The sequence below is a fragment of the Canis lupus genome, chromosome 5 (genome assembly GCF_011100685.1).
Source record: "Canis lupus familiaris isolate Mischka breed German Shepherd chromosome 5, alternate assembly UU_Cfam_GSD_1.0, whole genome shotgun sequence".
Taxonomy (NCBI): Eukaryota; Metazoa; Chordata; class Mammalia; order Carnivora; family Canidae; genus Canis; species Canis lupus.
In genome coordinates, this window is record NC_049226.1 from 58,811,447 (window position 1) to 58,831,096 (window position 19,650).

At 54.9% G+C, this 19,650-nt stretch overlaps 2 protein-coding genes across 10 annotated transcripts in view; one reads left to right on the forward strand and one right to left on the reverse strand.

Annotated features, from left to right (window-relative positions):
* Positions 1-2,774, reverse strand: part of CEP104 (centrosomal protein 104) — a 38,156-nt gene extending 35,382 nt beyond the window's left edge. For all 6 annotated transcript variants that reach the window (XR_005359810.1, XR_005359809.1, XR_005359811.1 and 3 more), the window contains exon 1: positions 2,627-2,774. The gene's annotated coding sequence lies outside the window, so the exon portion shown is untranslated. The remainder of the gene's footprint in view (positions 1-2,626) is intronic.
* A 336-nt stretch (positions 2,775-3,110) lies between these two features.
* DFFB (DNA fragmentation factor subunit beta) lies at positions 3,111-18,283 on the forward strand. Of its 4 annotated transcripts, none has more exons than XM_038537752.1 (7): positions 3,111-3,453; positions 5,185-5,311; positions 10,628-10,861; positions 11,642-11,721; positions 11,823-11,993; positions 13,721-13,821; positions 17,022-18,283. In XM_038537752.1, exons 1-7 carry the CDS (start codon positions 3,289-3,291, stop codon positions 17,254-17,256), a joined length of 1,113 nt encoding a protein of 370 aa, XP_038393680.1. In that variant the 5' UTR covers positions 3,111-3,288; the 3' UTR covers positions 17,257-18,283. The 4 variants fall into 4 exon arrangements, with proteins under 4 accessions (XP_038393680.1, XP_038393683.1, XP_038393681.1 ...); XM_038537755.1 differs by having other exon boundaries at positions 10,673-10,861; XM_038537753.1 differs by having other exon boundaries at positions 3,111-3,411.
* Positions 18,284-19,650: the final 1,367 nt, after the last annotated feature.

The window sequence follows — 19,650 nt, forward strand, 5'->3', positions numbered from 1 at the left end:
TCTTTCTTTTACTTTCATTTAGAACCTCAAAAGGCCTACATCAGGGGATCCCTGGGTGGCTCAGGGGTTTGGCGCCTGCCTTTGGCCTGGGGCATGATCCTAGAGTCCCGGGATTGAGTCCCACCTTGGGCCCCCCTGCGTGAGTCTGCTTCTCCCTCTGCCTGTGTCTCTTTCTCTGTCTCCCATGAATAAATAAGATCTTTAAAAACAAAACAAAACAAACAAAACAAAAGGCCTACATCAATAAATTATTAACTGCTACTTGCCAATCCTCTTAGAATATATGAACACAAGCATTAGAAATAGAATAAACCACTATTAAAGATTGTAATTTTTGACAATGAAGGATGTCACAGTACAGCAGAGGAATACTGAAGTAAACTCACTCAGAAAATAAAGGAAACCAAGCACAAAAACTGAATGATTATACACAGGGTGTGCTATAGAGCCCCACCTGCATTCCCACCAGGAGTGGAATTTGTCTTCCACAGCCTTGGGCTCTTAGCAGACTTACCCTCTGTCCCACTCCCCATTCCTCAAGTGCCAAGTCTTATTGGTCCTGCCTTTCAGGTGATAGACTATGGCTGAATCCACTCTTCTCCACCCCACTGTCTCTTCTACAGGGTGACAGTGCACTGTGGCCAGGTCTCCCCACCTGGAGCACTCCCCCTGTTCCCAGCTATACTGTGTTCCTTCTCAAGCCCAACTGGGGTCATCAGTATCTGTGTCCTAACTCAGAGCTCTTCATGTGCTCCCTGTCCAGGGCAAAAGGGTCAACTGTGTCCTGACCCAATCTGCTGTTCAAACCCTCAGTTCTTGTCACGCATTCTAAAGTCCAGGCAAGCTTAACTAAAAATCAGTTATCCCTCTTTCTGTTCTGAATTTCTCAAATTTTTCCTGTCATCTTTAAGAGCAGGGACCATTACGCCCTATTCCACCTTGAAATTAGTAGGTATCTACTAAATATCTTCAACTGAACGTGATTATATTTCCTGAAATTCTAAAATTTGAAACACCATGCATATTGCCCCATGTATATTCCTTTACAGAGCGCTCTTGCTTGCAGATAGACACTACCTTTAATGCACTTATTGTGTGCCAAGGGCCGACCTCAACACTAGACACATACGCGTGCCTTCATAACAACTCTGACAGGTTTGTCGTCATACCAACTTTAGAGATGTGAAATTGAGGTACAGAGAGCCCTTGCTCAAGGCTATAAGACTAGCGAGCCCTGTAGGCAGAGTGATTTTAGCTGGTTGGGTTCCAGAGTCTCTGATCTTGGCCAATACCCTCTGCTAAGGTTCTTAGACTTAAAATAGGACCTTTGAAATCCAAATAGGGGTTATGTCCACTATACTATATTGCCTCAATAAATCCCAAACAAAGTACTGGTGTGTAGGAATCAGGCAGGAGGAACGCCCTGGCACTGTAGAGACATCACCTCGCTTTAAGTATTGGAAAGCATTCCTTTATGGCCACTCTCTTCCAAAGCCCTTCCACCTCGTACCCCAGGGTCCTCTTTGTGGAAACCTTTGAGAGTGTTACATGATGCTGGAGGTGTCACTAAAGGATGCTGCTATCAGACTATAAAAATCACCGCTGGGATCCCTGGGTGGCGCAGCGGTTTGGCGCCTGCCTTTGGCCCAGGGCGTGATCCTGGAGACCTGGGATCGAGTTCCATGTCGGGCTCCTGGTGCATGGAGCCTGCTTCTCCCTCTGCCTGTGTCTCTGCCTCTCTCTCTCTCTCTCTCTGTGTGACTATCATAAATAAATAAAAATTAAAAAAAAATCACCGCTAACATTTTGACAAAAATCAAAGCTCTGCTGAAACTCAGCCATTAGCACGCAGGGCCCCAAGCAGCAACTGCTGTCCTGGGTTCCCTTGCTACCATGCCGGTGCCTGCATGGACGAGGGTAGCTCAGCCGGTCCTTCACTGCGGCTATCAACACGTATCTTTGTGTTACGTGTATCACGTGTGTTACGTGTAATCCTGATTGTGTATCAGGATTGTTGACATCTAGAAAGTAAACTGAAATAATTCGGCAACTTCCCAACATTTTGCTACAAGACTAGGAGATAAACCTTGTTTCCACTTCTCTTTTTAGGGAAACTTAAACGTTACAAGTGCAAATAACGTTCGGTCGAGTAATCCTAAAGCCTGAAAGTGCCGCAGAGCGTATCCGAAACTGAATCGGCACCAAACGGAGGGGGTGGGCGTGCAGAGCAGCGCTGAACCCGCACAGGGCGCGGCCGCGGTCTCCCTCCACTCGGGTCGGTCGGGGTTCCGGGTCACCGTCAGCTAAGCCCGGCGCCAGCTCCAGGCCACCGCAGACCGGACCTCGGGTTGTGGCTGGCGGTGCCCGCTCCGGCAGGGGCACCCCCCGGGGGCGAGCTCCCCGCCCGCGGCCCGGTCCCCGGTCCTCCGACCGCGCCACCGCGACAGGCGCCCCCCCAACCCCGGGCCCAGCCCCAGGCCCCGACCCCCGGCCGCGCCCACCTCTGCAGCCCTCCCCACCACCCCCGGCCGCGCCCACCTCTGCAGGCCGCTCCCCGGACCCCCGGCCGCGCCCACCTCTGCAGGCCCCGCAGCCCCGGCCCGCGCGTAGTCGGGGTTCGGGGTACCTGTCAGAGCGGAAGGCCCGCCGGGACCTCGGCGCGTGCACGACCCCCACGGCCCTCCGCCGCCCTTCGGCAGCGCCTCCCGGAGCTCAGGCGGCGCCTCCTCCGCCGTCCCCGGCCGGCCCGCACCCCCGAGCCGCAGCGCCGGTGGCCGCCGAGGAGCAGCCGCGGCCGCCTGCGCCCAGCGCCAGGGCCGCGGCCGCCGCTCTCATGACAACCAGGCGGGCCGGGCCGGGCTGCGCCTGCGCACAAGGCGGGGCCGCGCCTCCGCGTCCAGGGGCCTTCTGGGTAATGGAGTCTCCGGGGGACGGCGCCTGCGCACAAGGCGGGGCCGCGCCTCCGCGTCCAGGGGCCTTCTGGGTAATGGAGTCCCCGGGGGACGGCGCCTGCGCACAAGGCGGGGCCGCGCCTCCGCGTCCCCGGGCCTTCTGGGTAATGGAGTCTCCGGGGGACGGCGCCTGCGCACAAGGCGGGGCCGCGCCTCCGCGTCCCCGGGCCTTCTGGGTAATGGAGTTTCCCGGGAACTCCGCGCGGCCTTGGTGCCCGCCGCAGAGTCCACCCGGGCGCAGGATCCCGGTCGCTCAGCTGGTGTCTGCGGCCCGGGCGAGAACTAGGCTGAGCGGCCCGACAAGCAGGTGCCTCCGGCGGGGTCTGAGGCCCTGAGGATGTTTGCGGTGTTCCGGAAGCCCAAGACGTTCAAGCTGCGGGCTCTGCACAGCCAGAAGAAGTTTGGGGTGGCGGGGAGGAGCTGCCAGGAGGTGCTGAAGAAGGGGTGCCTCCACCTGCAGGTGCCGGGCTGGGGTCCGGGGACCGGGTGCTTCCACCTGCAGGTGCGGGAGGCTGCGATCTGGGACCAGATGCCTCCACCTGGAGGTTCGAGAGGCTGGGGGCCAGGACTGGGTGCTTCCACCTGGACTGGGGTCCGGGGACCGGGTGCTTCCACCTGGAGGTGCAGGACTGGAGTCCGGGGACCGGGATGCCTCCACCTGCAGGTGCGGGAGGCTGCGATCTGGGACCAGATGCCTCCACCTGGAGGTGCGAGAGGCTGAGTGGGGGCCAGGACCGGGTGCTTCCACCTGGACTGGGGTCCGGGGACCGGGTGCTTCCACCTGGAGGTGCGAGAGGCTGGGGTCTGGGGACCGGGTGCCTCCACCTGCAGGTGCGGGAGGCTGGGGTCCAGGACCGGGTGCTTCCACCTGGAGGTGCGAGAGGCTGGGGTCCGGGGACCAGATGCCTCCACCTGGAGGTGCGAGGGGCTGGGGGCCAGGACCGGGTGCTTCCACCTGGACTGGGGTCCGGGGACCGGGTGCTTCCACCTGGAGGTGCGAGAGGCTGGGGTCCAGGGACGGGTGCTTCCACCTGGAGGTGCAAGAGCCTGGGGTCCGGGGACCGGGTGCCTCCACCTGCAGGTGCGAGAGCCTGGGGTCCGGGGACCGGGTGCCTCCACCTGCAGGTGCGGGAGGCTGGGGTCTGGGACCAGATGCCTCCATCTGGAGGTGCGAGATGCTGGGGTCCAGGACTGGGTGCTTCCACCTGGAACTGCAGGACTGGGGTCTGGGACCGGATGCCTCCACCTGGAGGTGTGGGGCTGGGTTCCGGGGGCCTGGTGCCTCCTCAGACTTTTTCCTCTAGTTACTCAAGCCCCCTTCAGCAGGAATTTGTGGAGGGATCTGGGACCTCCCTCTTCTGACTATGAGGATCATGGCAGGTCTGGCCTGAGATTCTAGCACACACCTGCTAATTTGCTCTGGGTTCCAGGGCACAGCCCACGTGGCCTCTCTGGGCCTCAGTATCCGTTTCTGTAAAATGAAGGATTTGTGCTCAGAGGGCACTAAAGGCCCTGCTAGCACTATTGTTCCAGGGATTTCAGTCACCATTCTTACTGGATTCTTAACTGCATTTGTTTTCTTGACTGGACTTGGACTTGGAGCATTGCTGGTTGTGGGTGTGTGTATGTGTGAGGTGCAGGTGCATGAGGAGTTGCCATAAACGTTCATAAAGCTGATCAATATCTAACAAGTGCCTGCAAAGTAGTGGCACTGTGTGCTGGTTACGCTTTGTCAGAGAGGGGCGATGAGTCATTTTCAGTAAGATGTTCTCCTTAATTAATCATTGCCCAAGAAAACAGAGTGCCCTCAGTGGGTGTGTCCTGACGCCAGTCAGGTGCTGTGCCCTCACGATGGGGATGTGTTTATGGGCTTAGTGGAAGCAGTCAGGCATTATTTTCTGAAACAGGCTTGGCTTTTAAGTGCCCTTAAGGAGCCAATTTTGAAAGGGTCTGTGTGGTGAGTCTTGCACAGTAGTCACCACTATGTATGTATGTTCACGTGACTTGTCACTGTTTAGAGCAACCTGTGTAGTAGGTGTCTGTTATGACACGTGCGTACCTTAGACCCCAGCACTCTCCACCTGTAGAATGCAGACGGCATCCTGAGCAAAATGTACTTTGTTCTTGCTGTTTGTGAGGACCGCAGGTGGAAAGGCCTCAGGTTACCACTCCCAGGGTGGGCCTGCCAGAGACCCAGTGCCTAAGCATCCCGCCCTGCTCTCCCTCTCCGCAGCTCCCTGTCGCCGGCTCCCGTCTGTGCCTCTACGAAGACGGTACAGAGCTAACTGGAGATTACTTCTGGAGTGTGCCTGACAACTCGGAGCTGGTGCTTCTCACCTCGGGCCAGACCTGGCAAGGCTGTAAGTGGTGGGGACGTGGGAGGGCAGCAGTGAAGCTGCACTGGCTTTGGAGGTGCTGGAGGTGCTGTGGACAGCCGCCTGGGAAGGAGAGGGTCTTTCTGCTCACAACTCTGGAGGGGCAAGCCCCCAGCATCAAGGAGCACGCTTAGATGGTGGAGCTGCCTCTCCTCTTGCCCAGGAGCCCAGTTGGGGATTTTAGGTGTTTTCTTTTCTTTTCTAAGTTATTTAAATTTTATGTTCTTCTGAGATGTCCTCATAACTCCTGAGGGCAAAAGGGAGGGGTTTGGGGGTTGGGACCCGCAGGGGTTGTGGTAAGGCAGAGCCAGAGAGTGGCCCTGTTCTGTGCCATTGGGCCCTGTGGCTCTGATGGAAGGGGCGGTGCCTCGGTTGTGCTCACTGTCTGTTCTCTCGTGCTGTTTGCTGACATGCTGTCATGTTGGGGCCTTAGCAGAGCCATGGTTTCCAGGGATGATTCTCTGTGGGTGTCTGCAGGATGATGAGCTCCACACTGGATCTGCAGGTCGGTGGCAGGTGTGTGTGCTCTCCTCCTAGGAGGGTTGTTATGGCTCTTTTGCAAAATGGCTTACATTTCAGGAGATGTTTCTGGTGCCCCAGGAAGGAAGCGGGAGCCCTGAGGATGGAGATATCTGCCTCTTTGGCCTAAGGGGCAGAAGGAAGCCCCAGAGAAGTGTGTTTGTGACTCTGCCCTGCGGTTGGGACTCTGCTGCCAGCAGTGAGGGGTGAGATGTCTGGTGTGTGCTCCGAGGTTGCAAGTGCTCTTGCTCTGTGGGGCCTTGTCCTTCTAGAGGAAGAGCCAGAAAGCAGAGTCAGCTTGATGCCACCTGGGATGGTCCCATGCAGGAGGTGGGGCTGGGCAGTACAGAGTTGTGGTCCTCAGAATCTTTGTCTGTTCCTACTCTTTCCCATTTCATGGTGTAGTTGAGAGCAGACCAGGCTGGGCCGCTCCCATCCCTACTCCCACCTACCCCTCCTTGTCTCCCTCCGTCCTTCCCCCCTGCCCCCCCCTTCCTCTGTCTGTCTGTCTCTGGCACTTTATCCCCCTCTCTCCACTGAGACCACTAGTCCTTTCACTTGGTAAACTTCTTTGGAAAAAAAAGTTTAAATTGCTTATTTTGAAACAGTGATGGATTCATAGGAAGTTACAAAGACAGTGTCCCCTAAAAGGTGCAGTTGATGTAGTTTTAATACAACATCCAAATCAGGAGGCTGACACTGGTCCAGGACATGTGCTCTGTGTCACTTATCACCATGTGGGTTTATGTGTTCGCCGCTGCCGTCAGCATTGCAGAGGTGTCCCATCTGCCACCACAAAGTTCTCCTGCATGCTGCCCCTTTATAATCATGCCATTCCTCAACCTTGGTGACCACTGATGTGTTCTCCATCTCTGTAATGTTGTCATTTCAAGAACATTAGGGAAATGGAATCACACTATAATCTTTTGAGATGGGCTTTTCTCACTCACAGTAAGCTGCTGAGATCCATCTAAGTGGTGTGTGTTCCTCTTCATCACTTCATCATTTTAAGACATAGCCATGCCTCCATTTGTTTACCCATTCACCTACTGAGAGACGTTTTAGCTTCCAGTTTTGGGGTATTATGTTTAAAGCCCATGGGGCCAGTTGCCTACAGGTTTTCGTGTGGGCGGAAGTTTGCATTTCTTCGGAATAAATGTCTAGGAGTACAAATGCTGGGTGCTGTAAGTATATGTTTGGGTTTTAAAGACAAGGATGTCTGTGCTTGTCACTTCTATTTAACATTGTACTAGAGGTTTTACACAGGGCAGTTAGTCAAGAAAAATAAAGGCATCCAGACACTGTGATCTCGTGTATAGAACATTTTAAGGAGTCCACTAAAAAACTATTATGACTGATCAGTGAGTTCAGTAACGTTGCAGGATACAGGATCAATATGAAAAACCCAACTTTGTTCTTATACGCTTGCAATGAATAACATAAAGATGAAAAAAGAATAAAATACTTAGGAATAAATGTAACAAAAGAAGTCCAAAACTTCTATTCTGAAAACTATAAAATATTGTTCCAAGAAAATAAGGATTTTTTAAAAGATATTTTATTTATTTATTTATGAGAGACACAGAGAGAGAGGTGGAGACACAGGCAGAGGGAGAAGCAGGCTCCATGCAGGGAGCTCGATGTGGGACTCGATTCGGGGTCCCCAGGATCACACCCTAGGCCGAAGGCAGGTGCCAAACTGCTGAGCCACGAGGGTGCCCGAAAATAAGGATTTGAGTATATGGGAAAACATACTATGTTTGTGGGTCAGAAGGTTTAATGCTGTTAGGATGTCAGCATTTCTCAAATTGACCTGCAGATCAAACCAGTCCCTATTGGAATTCCAGCTGGTTCCCTTCCAGAAAGCTGATTCTAATCCATGATACATATGTAATCTTGAGAAAGAACATAGGGAGAGCACTCACCCTTCCTTATCTATCTATCTATCTATCTATCTATCTATCTATCTATCTATCTATCTAAAGATTTTATTTTTTTATTCACGAGAAACACAGAGAGAGAGAGAGAGAAAGAGAGAGAGAGAGAGAGAGAGACATAGGCAGAGGGAGAAGCAGGCTTCATGCAGGGAACTCAGATGTGGGAATTAATCCCGGGACTCCAGGATCATGCCCTGGGCTGAAGGCAGGCACCAAACCACTGAGCCACCCAGGTATCCCCACACCTCCTAATTTAAGAACTTACTTCAAAGTAGCAGCCATCAAGATATTGGACTAGAAGATAGTCCAGCAATGAACTCATGCATCTGTGATCAGCTGATGGTGACAAGGGTGCTGAGACCATCCAGTAGGGGAAAGGATAATCTCTTTAATAAGTGGTGCTGGAACAACGGGACATCCACATGCCAAAGGATGGGCTGGACCCTCAGCTGGCACCCAATCAACTCAAAATGGGTAAATGACCTAAATGCAAGACCTAAAAATATAAAACCCTTAGCAGAAAACACAGTAGTCAGTCTTCATGACCTTGAATTTGACTAAGGATTCTTAGGTATGACAAGAACCACTAAAGAAAATAAATAAGTAAATTTGACTTTCGAGTGTAAGGCTTTTGTGCTGCCATCAAGAAGGTGAAAAGTCAACCCACAGAATGGGACAAGAAATTTGCAAATCATGTATCTGGTAAGGGACTTGTCTAGAATAAATAATCCAGCAGTAGAGGAACCTAATATAAAACCGGGCAAAGGTTCTGAATAGACATTTCTCCAAGGAAGATATTCAGGTGGCAAATAAGCCCATGGGAAGATGCTCAATATCATTAGTCATTGGGGAATGCCAACCACACCCACAGTGAGGCTCCACCTCACAACTGCTGGGCCAGTAACATGCTGGTGAGGGCAAGAGGGGAACTGGGACACTAGTGTGCTGCTGGAGGGTGTAAGATGCAGCTGCCGCAGGGGCCAGGTGGGTGGCTCCTGCAACTGAATAGAATCAGCTGTGACCCTGCAGTCCCACCGCTAGGGTACACCCCAGAGAGACAAAAGCCATTTCCACATGAAGACTTGCGCGTGATTATTCACAGACGCTTTGTTCCTAATGGCCAAAAGGTGGAAGTGCCGCAGTGTCCACAGAGAGACACATGGATGAACAGTGTGGTGCATTAGCCCCATGGGCTGTATACTGACAGGGAAAGGGACCGGGTGCTGACGCTGCCCCTGCGTGGACGACCCCTGCATGTGTCACACCAGGGGAAGGGAGGCAACTACAGATCATGTATCGTATGGTCTGTTCGTATTGAAATGTCCGTATTGAAATGTCTGGAACAGAGATGTCTACAGAGGCTGGAAGTGACCAGTGGTTGTTTCGGGCTGGGGGCAGGGAATGCAGGGAGGGGGATCCAGCTGACAGGTGCAGGACTTGTTTCTGAGGTGATGCAGATGCGCTGAGTGGGATGTGCAGATGGGGGCACATACTAGGGAACACGGGGTGTGCCTTTCCATTGGGTGAATTATGAAGTGTGGGGGTCACCTCTCAATAAAGTGGGGAGTGTGTGTGTGTGTGTATGTGTGTGTGTGTGTGTGTTTTAAAACAGAGAAATGGCAGCCCCGGTGGCTCAGCAGTTTAGCACCGACTTCAGCCCAGGGTGTGATCCTGGAGACCCGGGATTGAGTCCCGCATCGGGCTCCCTGCATGGAGCCTGCTTCTCCCTCTGCCTGTGTCTCTGCCTCTCTCTCTCTCTCTCTCTCTCTCTCTAAGAAATAAATAAAATCTTAAAAAAAAAATAAAACAGAGAAACAGACTGTGTCCTGGAGTGGTGGTGCTCGTTCTGTGGCCGGGTGGGCTGGAAGGCTGTCTTCTGCCCCAGCCACCCTGATGGGTGTGTGGGGCCATCTCGGTGCGGGCAGCTTTGCACCCCTGTAGGGGCACGGCCAGCTGTCTGTCCCTGGGCTGGTTGGCCGGCCACCTGTCCTCTCTGCGGAGGAGACTGTTCTTTATCCATTTGTCTTGTCTGTCTTCTCATTGGAGTTTTTAACTATTGGGTTTTGGGGTTTCTCTCACGATGTGTTCTGGATACGAGTCTTCTGTGAGATGTGTGGCTCACGGGCATCTCCTGCCTTGTCGCTTGTCTTTGCATCCCTGGAGCAGGCTGTTTCAGGGAGTGGATGTTTTCCATTTGGATGCAGCCCATGTTGTCTGAGCCTTCCTCTTGTGCTCACGCTCCCCACGTTGTCTGGAAACTTCTCACTAAGCCCTCGGCCTGGAAGAGTTTCTCCCCAGTCTTTCTGCATCAGTGGATATGATCATGGCACTTTTTGTCTTTAGCCATTGAGGGCCAATCATACTGATTGATTTTCTTTTTTTTTTCTGATTGATTTTCGAGCACAGACCAGCCTCTTGTCCCTGGGACGACCCCCCTCGGCCATGGGGTCCTTGTGCACACTGCCCCTGCTGCTGTAAGAGGTGTCGTAGGGGCTTGTGGAAGACTCTGGCTTTGCTGGCTGCTCAGCGCTTGCTCAGCCGCAGGCAGCACCATGGCGGGCAGATCTGGAGGAAGGTCTGGAAGGAGGCCCCAGGATGCAGGAGGTTTCATTTGGGGAAGAGAAGGGCAGAGACTTGCTTGAGTGCCATCCCCTCCTCGTCCGACCCCTGAGGGGCAGGCAGCGGGGCCCAGGCCCCGAGGTGGGGGTGAGGTGGCTGGCTGGTGTCTGGGCGAGGATTGGGGCCCAGGGCAGCCCTGAGGTTGAGCAGTTCCAGAAGCGAGGCGGTGCCGGATGTGCGGAGAGCCGGTTCTCGTGGCTGGCAGCTCCCTGTCTTCCTGCGGCAGCGCCCGGGAACTGGCTCTTCTATCTGGTCCTCCTCCTGCTGGCAGATGTGAGTGACATCAGTGGCTTCCTCAGCGCGTTCCACAGGCCGTCCGCGGGGCTCATCCAGGCCGCTCGGCAGCTGCTCTCGGACGAGCGGGCCCCACTGCGGCAGAAGCTGCTGGCTGACCTCCTGCACACCATCAGCGAGAACATCGCGGCCGAGACCAGGGCCGAGGACCCACCATGGTTCGAAGGTAGGGGGGTGCTGGGAGTGGGAGGGCTTGCTTGGAGCCGCCGCCGCGTGGAGACCACCAGATCCCATCCCAGTTCCCGGGCCAGGGGCTCCCCGGCTCCCTCTGCTCTCAGCCCTGGCACCGGCCTTTTCATTTCTTCACTGTGGAAAAGTGTGTGTAACATAAAATTTTCCACTTTAACTACCGTGAGTGTGTAGTTTAATGGAGTTGAGCACATTTGCCGTGGTGTGCCGCCATCACCACTGTCTGTCTCCAGAACTTTCTCAGGTTCCTCCCCTGAGACCGTGTGCCTATTTGGCACTGCCCCCCGCCCCCCCAGGTCCTCACTGTGGCCCTTGGCGCCTGTCTCTGCTCTGACTCCCCTAGGGCCTCAGACGGGATCACACGGGGGTTCCTGAGCCCGGCCGCTCTCAGGGGTCCCACGTGGCATGGGACCTCATCCTCTGAATGATCCCCTGAAGGGCTTCTCCCTTCTTCAGGCTGGCTCCAGCTCCCCTGTGTGGCTGGACCACACTTGCTTGTCCATCACCTGGCCGTGGACCCGTGGTGCGTCACCTCGGGGCTGGCCTTGAAGCCTGCAGGAGAAGCCCTGTGAGTCTGCAGCCCCTTGGACTTGGATGCCCATGCAGGGGGCTCAGGGGACCCTCCCCAGGCAGAAAGAACCGGAGTCTGTGAGCAGAACACAGCACGTTTCTCAGCTGAGGCCGGCAGTATGCACAGCCTGCTGCCGGGAGAGCTTGGCCATGGACTCCAGAGCCGTCTTGTCTTCTCTGGTTCCAGGCTTAGAGTCTCGATTCCAGAGTAAGTCTGGGTACCTGAGGTACAGCTGCGAGAGCCGGATCCGGAGCTACCTGAGAGAGGTAGGTGGATGTGGGAGCCCGCCAGACTGTGGGCCTGGGGACCTTGTGGGCCTGGGGACCTTGTGCGCCTGTGTCAAGCCCTGTCCTTTGATTTCCTGCAGGTGAACTCGTATGCCCCCACTGTCGGCGAGGAGGCCCAGGGGGAGTATACCCGCATCGTTGATCTCATGTGCCAGAAGCTGAGGACGGTGCAATACAATGGCAGCTACTTTGACAGAGGAGCCAGGGCGGGCCTCCGGCTCTGCACCCCAGAAGGCTGGTTCTGCTGCCAGGTGCGCCGTGGGCCACGGATCTGGGGCCACCCAGGGGATGCTGAGCCAGCCTCCTGTGGCTTCTTCTCTGGCAGCCCTCTGGGCCTTGGCCTGACGGGAGGGTCAGCTCAGCCATTAGATCTCCAATCTCTGGCATTTGAATCCCTACCTCCCCACCGGATGGTCGGCGTAAGATGCCCCTTGGTCCCCAGTGGCTGGTTTGGCAGGCCCTCTGATGGCTTCCCTGGGGTGCTGCTGATGTGGTCAGGAGTGCACAGCTGCACCAGGAGTGGAGTCTTCCCTTGGGAGGAGGGTACTGGGCAATAAGGACAGTTTCACAGCCTCTAAAAAGCAGTGTGTCCCTGGGGAAGCTTTCTGGATGGCAATGCAGATGTCAGGATTTGTGGCCAGATGTGACCTGGTGGGGTCACACCAGCTGGAAGCAGTGTTCTGGGCTTCCTCCTGGACACTTGGAGAAATTACAGAGGCACCACTTCCCAACAGGTGGTACCAACCTGGGTCACAAGTTTAGGGGCTTGGAGCTGGTGGTCTTTGCAAGGACTGGCAGGGGCTGTCCTGCCGCCCTCTCCTCCTTCCTGGCCTCCTGGGCTTCAGCAAGTATCTGGGCCCCTTTGCATTTCCAGTAAAATCTCCTCCCTGCACTGATGGTGTTTGTATTGCCACTGAGGGTACAGAGCAGGCCCTGGAGGTGGGCATGGCCTCTCTCCCACAGATGGGCTCCCTGTGCTTCTGCCTGGGCGGTTCCTTCTGTGGGTGATGGGTCCTGACTGGCAGGACACCCCTTCTTCCCAACCAACTGTATATTAGCCTCCGAATGACTGCAGTACTCTCCATGAGCGTCACCTGAGCCCAGGTGTTTCACGGGGGAGGGGCAAAGATGAAAAGCTTCACTCTGACTTTGGGAGGCTTGAGGCTCTGAGGTCTGTAAGTGAGTGAGGGAAGTGGTCTTAGAGCTGGGAGGCTTTGCAGGCCCTCAGGAGACAGGACAGTCCTCGGTAGGGTGAGCTGGGGATTTCAGGGAGGGAGTGACACTTTAAAGCCGGGTTGAAGGATGTGGGAGTGGACAGGTGACCCTGCAAGGGGATGAGGGTAGGGAAGTGGGGGCAGTGGGCTCTGTTGGAGAGCTGCACACCTTGGGGGTGACTGGAGCATCAGAAGGCGGGTGGGGGCCATGGCACGTGGCGTGTGCTCAGCAGATATCTGCGAAGGAGTGACTGAAGCTGCGGAATGGCCAGGAACGCCAGCCACGGGGAAACCGAAGCCGGGAAGTCCAGACTGATGTCTCTGACGCCCAGCCTCTGTGTTGGGATTGTAGGGAAATATTGGGAAGGGCTCGTGGGGCAGACAGAAAGGAAGCAGCCAGTGCATGGGCCATGCCATGGAGGAGGGGGATGGCGTGTGCCTGCAGGCATGTGGAGTGGGCTGGAGACAGTGGGTCTGTCTGGGTGGAGATCCAGGAGGCGCACGGTTGGAAAGCTGGCATTCCTAACAATGGCAGGAGCCAGCCTGCCCCCTAGCCACTGCGGAGTATCGTACTGGGGGTAACGAGGGAAAGGGGGCTGCCATTCCAAGGACAGAATTCCTAATTGCCCCAGACAACTCGCCGTTTACCAGGACTGAATCTCCCATGGGGTAGGACCTTCTCCTCAGCTCCTCAGCTTGATATGAGACCAGCAGTGAGAGCTGAGCCCGCTTCGTGGACTTCACTGTGTTGTCTTTCGGCCTAGGGTCCTTTTGACGTGGACAGCTGTGCATCCAAACACTCCATCAATCCCTATGGTAATCGGGAGAGCCGGGTCCTCTTCAGCACGTGGAACTTGGACCACATGTGAGTACGCGTTCTGTTGAGGTCAGAACTATATCCACAGACCGAGAGAGTGCCTGTGGGGGCCTCTCCCAGCCGTGGCATCCGTGGGTGCCGTCTGTGTCATGTTTCATGTGCTGAGCTGTGGGTTATGGACTCAGAGATGTACTGGATGTGTGGGGTGGATGAGGTGCCAGGTGCAGGCCCCTCACCTGCGTGATGAGGTGTCCTTCAGCATGGTGGCTGTGACAGGAGCTGATCGAGACGTGGCGCACGTGCCCCTATCCCGTCCGGCTCCCATCTGTGGGGCCCAGTGGGTGCTGTCATGGCGTTGCACTCTGGGGCCATCTCCGCCTCAGCCAGGATGAGCTCAGAGCAGGTGCTCCGGGTCGTTCTCGTGTGTAGGGCATCTCCGGCTTTCACCTGGATGAGTGAGGGCCAGCAGGATTGTTCTGTGTATATGAGCTCATTCTAAGAGCAGAAATAAAACTGTGTTATGTTAGCTGAGGTGCTTTCCTGGAATATAATGGTGTCCTTGTCTCTGCTTTATGAAGACAAACATCTTTGATGCCCTTCAAGTGGCTAAACCACTTTTGGGAATCAGATGGGACTGGATGCATCCAGGGGTCACTGGGACAGTCGAGGCTGCCTTCCTACCTCTCCGTGTCCATCCCCTTCGACACCCAGGAACCTCTCTTCTGATGTTCGTACGTCTTCTTCTGATACCTGTTGGTACAGACATTTCATCCATGAAAATGGACATGATGGGGTCACCAGTGGTGACACTGCACTGTGCTTATTCATCCTGTGATGCGTTCGTAGGGCTGGGGTGCTTGTTTCCCAGGTGCAGAGTGCTTCATTCTGTGACTAGAATGTCATTTGCATCTGCATTTCTGAACTGGTAGGCATTTCTGGTCTGATTTCCAGTTATAAGACCACCTGGGGTGAACACCGGTTCAGGGCTAAGCTGCGTGGTGTCCGGTTCTGGACCACATAGATGTGGTCCATGGGCTGGCAGCAGTAGCTGGGGATGATCAGGAAGGCAGATTCTTGGGCCCTGCCCACCATTACTGGGGCACGGGGATGGGGGTGCACATCCAGGTGAGAAGGGCTTTCCTGGTGGCAGAGCTGGGGGGCAGAGATACCCTCTGGGGAGGGCCTGGGGTCTCACCCCTTCTGTCTGGCCCTGAGCACCACAAGATGACATCTGGGCTCTCCAGCTCATTGTCTGCTACTTTCCATGACGGGCTGGGGCATGGGGACATCCATCTAGAGGTCAGTCCCAGCTTGAAAGGGGGGGAGCAGGCCAGCCTGGAGCAGAGGTGGGAGGTCTCGGGGGGCCCTGCCCTTTACAGTGGGTGTCAGGAGGGGGTTGGTCTGGGGACCTCTCCCTAACCTCTTAGTGGTGTGTCTCAGGGTGCTGTACCCTGGCTTTCTCAGAGCCGTCCATGGCTGTAACCCCCTTGCCTGTTGCTGTGAGGTCCTGGTGACGGTGTGCCTGGATTCTGAGTTCGTCCTCCATGGGAATTGTTTTCAGTTGGCGTCCTGGGTACACTGGCTCGTCCTGTCCCCAAAGACTGGTTTTGTCTCTGTTTCTACAGGACACTGGGCTTTCAGTGGCTCTGAAACAATGGAGTATTGATTCCTTGTTTGGCTGCTGCTCCATGTGGCAGTGTCAAGGGTGAGCCTAGGGTCCTGGTTTTCTGTGTGACCATGGAAATGGTCATGCTGTTGTTACTCCCCGAATCTGGCCTCCTGGTGCCTGAAGCTGTGTGTCCTCCCCACCCCTCCCCTTACTGAAGAAGGCCCGGCCACTTGAGGCCAGCAGACAGGATGCTTGCTCAGGGGCCTTGTTGTTTTGGGCGCTGCCATCACCAGGGAGGGGCCTGACTTGGCTCCTTGAGGGTGAGAGGTACCCAGGGGGAGCCTGGCCCCCAGCCAGCCCTCTAGCCAGCACAGCCATGGAGTGGTCAGGGTCAGCAGGAGCCCTGCCACACCGACCGCCAGAAGCCACTGCCCCAGGGCTGGGTATGCCACAGGAGGGGGCTGATGGGGTGGCTTATTCTCCATCTCCAGAGCTCTGGGCTCCCTGCCACTTCCCTTCCTGCACTGATGGCTGGAGTGGGGTCTCCCTCTTACCTCTCCGGCTCTCCCTTTGGGCCCCTTCTAGACGCAGTCTTGGTAGGATGCAGAAGGGTGGCTCGCCCCTAAAGATCAAGTGTGGGCATCTCTGCTTCTGGCAGTGGGGGTCCCCTTCTTTCTTGTGATCTTATGCATGTACTTCTTTTCCCATTTGTTCAGCATTTCTCTGTGCTGTAGGGACATGAGTCTCTGTGGTCTGGTCTGCCACGCTGCTGGCAGCCCTCCTAGCTGTGGTATTATTTCTGGTTCTTTCTTGTCGGTCTACAAGCCTCTGTACCTGTTAGTACATGGCGGTTTTTTTTTTTTTTTTTTTTTTTTTTTTAAAGATTTCATCTACTTATTAGAGAGAGAGAATGAGCAGTGGGGCAGGTCAGAGGGAAAGTGAGGACCAGACTCTCCCTGAGCAGGGAGCCTGATGGATGCAGGACTCAATCCCAGGACCGGAGATCATGACCTGAGCTAAAGGCAGATGCTTCACCCACTGAGCCACCCAGGTGACCCATTACATGGGCCTTTGAGTAGTTTGTTTATAAGTGAAACAGATTTGCACAAAGCAGCATGGACACACACAAGCACGAGGCTTGGGTTGGAAAGAGACCTCAGCCCTTCCAGCGACTTTCTCCAGGGAGGATGGAGTGGCTCAGCTTCATTTCTGCAGCTGTTGAGGAGGCGCTCCTGCCTCACGGCGAGGACACTGGGCTTGACTCCTCTCCTCCTGTGTACTTGCCAGGACTGGAAGGTGTGCACGGCCCCAGCCGTTCTGTGGGTCCTAGGCTGGGCCAGCAGGCATGGCCACATGCGGTGAGGAACCTGTGAAGGGCTGTCCCCCAGACCTTCTCCTGCAGACAGCCAAACGAGGTGTCCCTGCTGTGCTGTTCCTTCGGGGTGTTTCTGGGTGTGGTGCCTTCTGAATTCTGAACCGCTGTGCTGTGTCTTTTCCTGTAAGCCCCCTCATGGTGGTTCCCATTTCAGCATCAGTGGCTGAGCAGAAGCTGATGGAAGTGTCTCTGTGCTGTAACAGCAGGCGTCCTGGCAGGTGCCATGGGACAGCACACAGTGACCGGCTCTCCCTTCCTTTGCAGAATAGAAAAGAAGCGCACAGTGGTCCCTGCACTGGCGGAGGCTGTTACAGAGCGAGATGGCAGAGAAGTGGCCTGGGAGTACTTTTACAGCCTGCTCTTCACCTCTGAGAACCTGAAGTTGGTCCACATCGCCTGCCATAAGAAAACCACTCACAAGCTCAGCTGTGACCCACACAGGATCTACAAACTGCCGACGAAGTCCAAGAGGCGGCGGCCAGCCCGGAAGTGCCAGTGACGGGCTGCAGGTGCCTCCTGCCCTGGCCTGTGCACGATCCCAGAGGCTCCTAGGAAACCTTCAGGGGCCACAGACTTTGACCTCATGTTTCTGAATCAGTTTCTGCACCTCTGAGAGCCCAAGCGCCCAGGGACAAGTTTGGTGCACTGCAGGGGAATGTGTGGGTTGGCAGTGACGAGCCACACTCCTCAGTGCAGGGGCCCACCTGCCCTGATGTCCTGCTGCTATGCACGCACAGAGTGGCCTCCACACTGACACGGCATCAGGCCAAATGTCTGCGCCAGTCTCCACTCCACGGCGGATGTGGAGCTCTAGTGTCTGGACATTTCTGATTGCTCTAGCTCATTTGGGGTAAAAGGTTTGTATTCCATAAAGCTCGTGCAAAGACACGTGCTATCGTGTCGTTTATGATTCAGAGAGCAGGAAACCCTCCCTGTGTGTGTCCGTAGGGGACGGGCTGACTGTGGTATTGTGTTGAACCCACTGGAAGTTGCTGTTGTTGTGAATCAGAAGTGGTCCGATGTCATGACTCAGTCTTACCCGTTGACATCATGCGAAGCCGTGTAGCCGTTTTGTGTTTTTATGTACAAAACAGGGGCTGTGTGTCAGGCACATGAAGCAGCCAGTGACTTTACCGTGCAGTGTGACCTGCAGGTTTGTAACCGGCTGTGCATGTGTGTCACACGAGTGTGTTAGTGCACGCAGGAATCTGCAAGGAAACACACTGTCTGGACAGCAGTAACCCTGGGGACGTGGTGGGGGTGTGCTGGATTACAAAGGGCTAATTTTCTAAATCATGTATTTTATAAAACTTGAAGTTTTTGAAATAAGCCTTTATTTCATAATCTTTTTTTTTTTTATTTCATAATCTTTTAAAATACTTTTTAAAGTCATGCAGATTGTAATATTTGAATTTTATATTTGTATAATCATAAAAAGTAATAAAAGATTTTCATAAGTAGACACATCAAAAAAAGTTTACACTGTCTGGGGATGATAATAAGGATAAAAATAAAGGGTGATTTTTAAAAAAATACAAATCATTCCATTTTCTTTCTTTTTTTTCCTCTCTTTTTAAAAAGGTTTACTTATTTATTTATGCATGAGAGACACACAGAGAGAGAGGCAGAGACATAGACAGAGGGAGAAGCAGGCTTCCTGCAGGAGCTTGATATGGGACTCGATCCCAGAACCCCTGGGATCACAACCTGAGCCGAAGGCAGATGCTCATCAGGTGCCCCAAATCATTCCATTTTCTTCACTGAAATAGCAGTATCTTGGAATGAGCCAGTCCTGCGAGTGGGGCCATAGCAGTGCCTGTCAGCACCTGGTATTCACCTGGCCCCGCAGGATAGTGCCACTCGTGGAGCTGTCCGGAAGTGCCCTGGTGCTGTCTTTGCTGACCTGTGGGGCCACCCACCTTCTTCCAGCCCAGAGCACTGCAGGTGCCACCCACCTGGCTGGGCTTTGAGATTTGATTGGCTAGGACTTCACTGTCTCCCCCACTGCCCTCTGTTCCCACACAAGCTCCTGCTTACCTTTCTAAAAACTTTTATTTATTTGAGAGAGAGGGAGGGAGCACGAGTTGGGGGGGTAGAGGGGCAGAGGAAGAGGGAGAAACAAGACTCCTACTGCAGGGAGCCAGTCCTGCTCACTTTTCTGATTGGGAGGCTGGACACCAGGAATCCAGTCTTTGGCAACACAGAGCAGACTTGGAGCAAGAGCTGCAAGGCTATCCTGGTTGTGATGTGGTTGAGTCTGCTTGTTTTAGGGCCCTCAGCCTGGATGCTGGGTGACTGTTACAGATGGGAGTGGTGTCCCCAGGCAGGAGTTGTGTCACCCTTAGACTCCCAGGTTGGTGCAGGTGGGAGGAAAAATTGAGGAGCTGGGAGCATAGAGTCTGGTGATCTGAGGGCGCAGGACTGCCGTGACACCCAGGCAGGAGGTCCTTTGTACTGGCAGGCCATCCACTTGCCGTGGGCCAGGCTCTTTGGTCAGCAAGGCCGCAAGATGACCTCCAGACCCTGGTCCTGCAGCTTACAGGAGTGGGGCAGTGGCCATCGGCCTCAGATGGCAGCTGAGGAGGGGGAGAGGGTGCCGGGATGGAGAGCCAGGGCTGTGGCTTGGAACCACCCTGCCCTGGGAGGGTCTGTGCACAGAAGACCCTAGGCCCCCTCAGCGGCAGGGACCTGGGTGGGGCTGGGACCCGAGGAGCCTGTGTGACTGACCCTAGTAGGGCCCCGGTTAGCTTCCAGGTGGCTGCAGAATGAAGCTGTCGCTGGAGGCTGTTCCCCTCGCACTTTGCCCTACGTGTCCTTTCCCTGTGATAAGCAGGACTGTGAATATAGTGGCTTCTTTCCTGAGTTCTGGGAGTGGTGGGGAGCATCAGGCCTG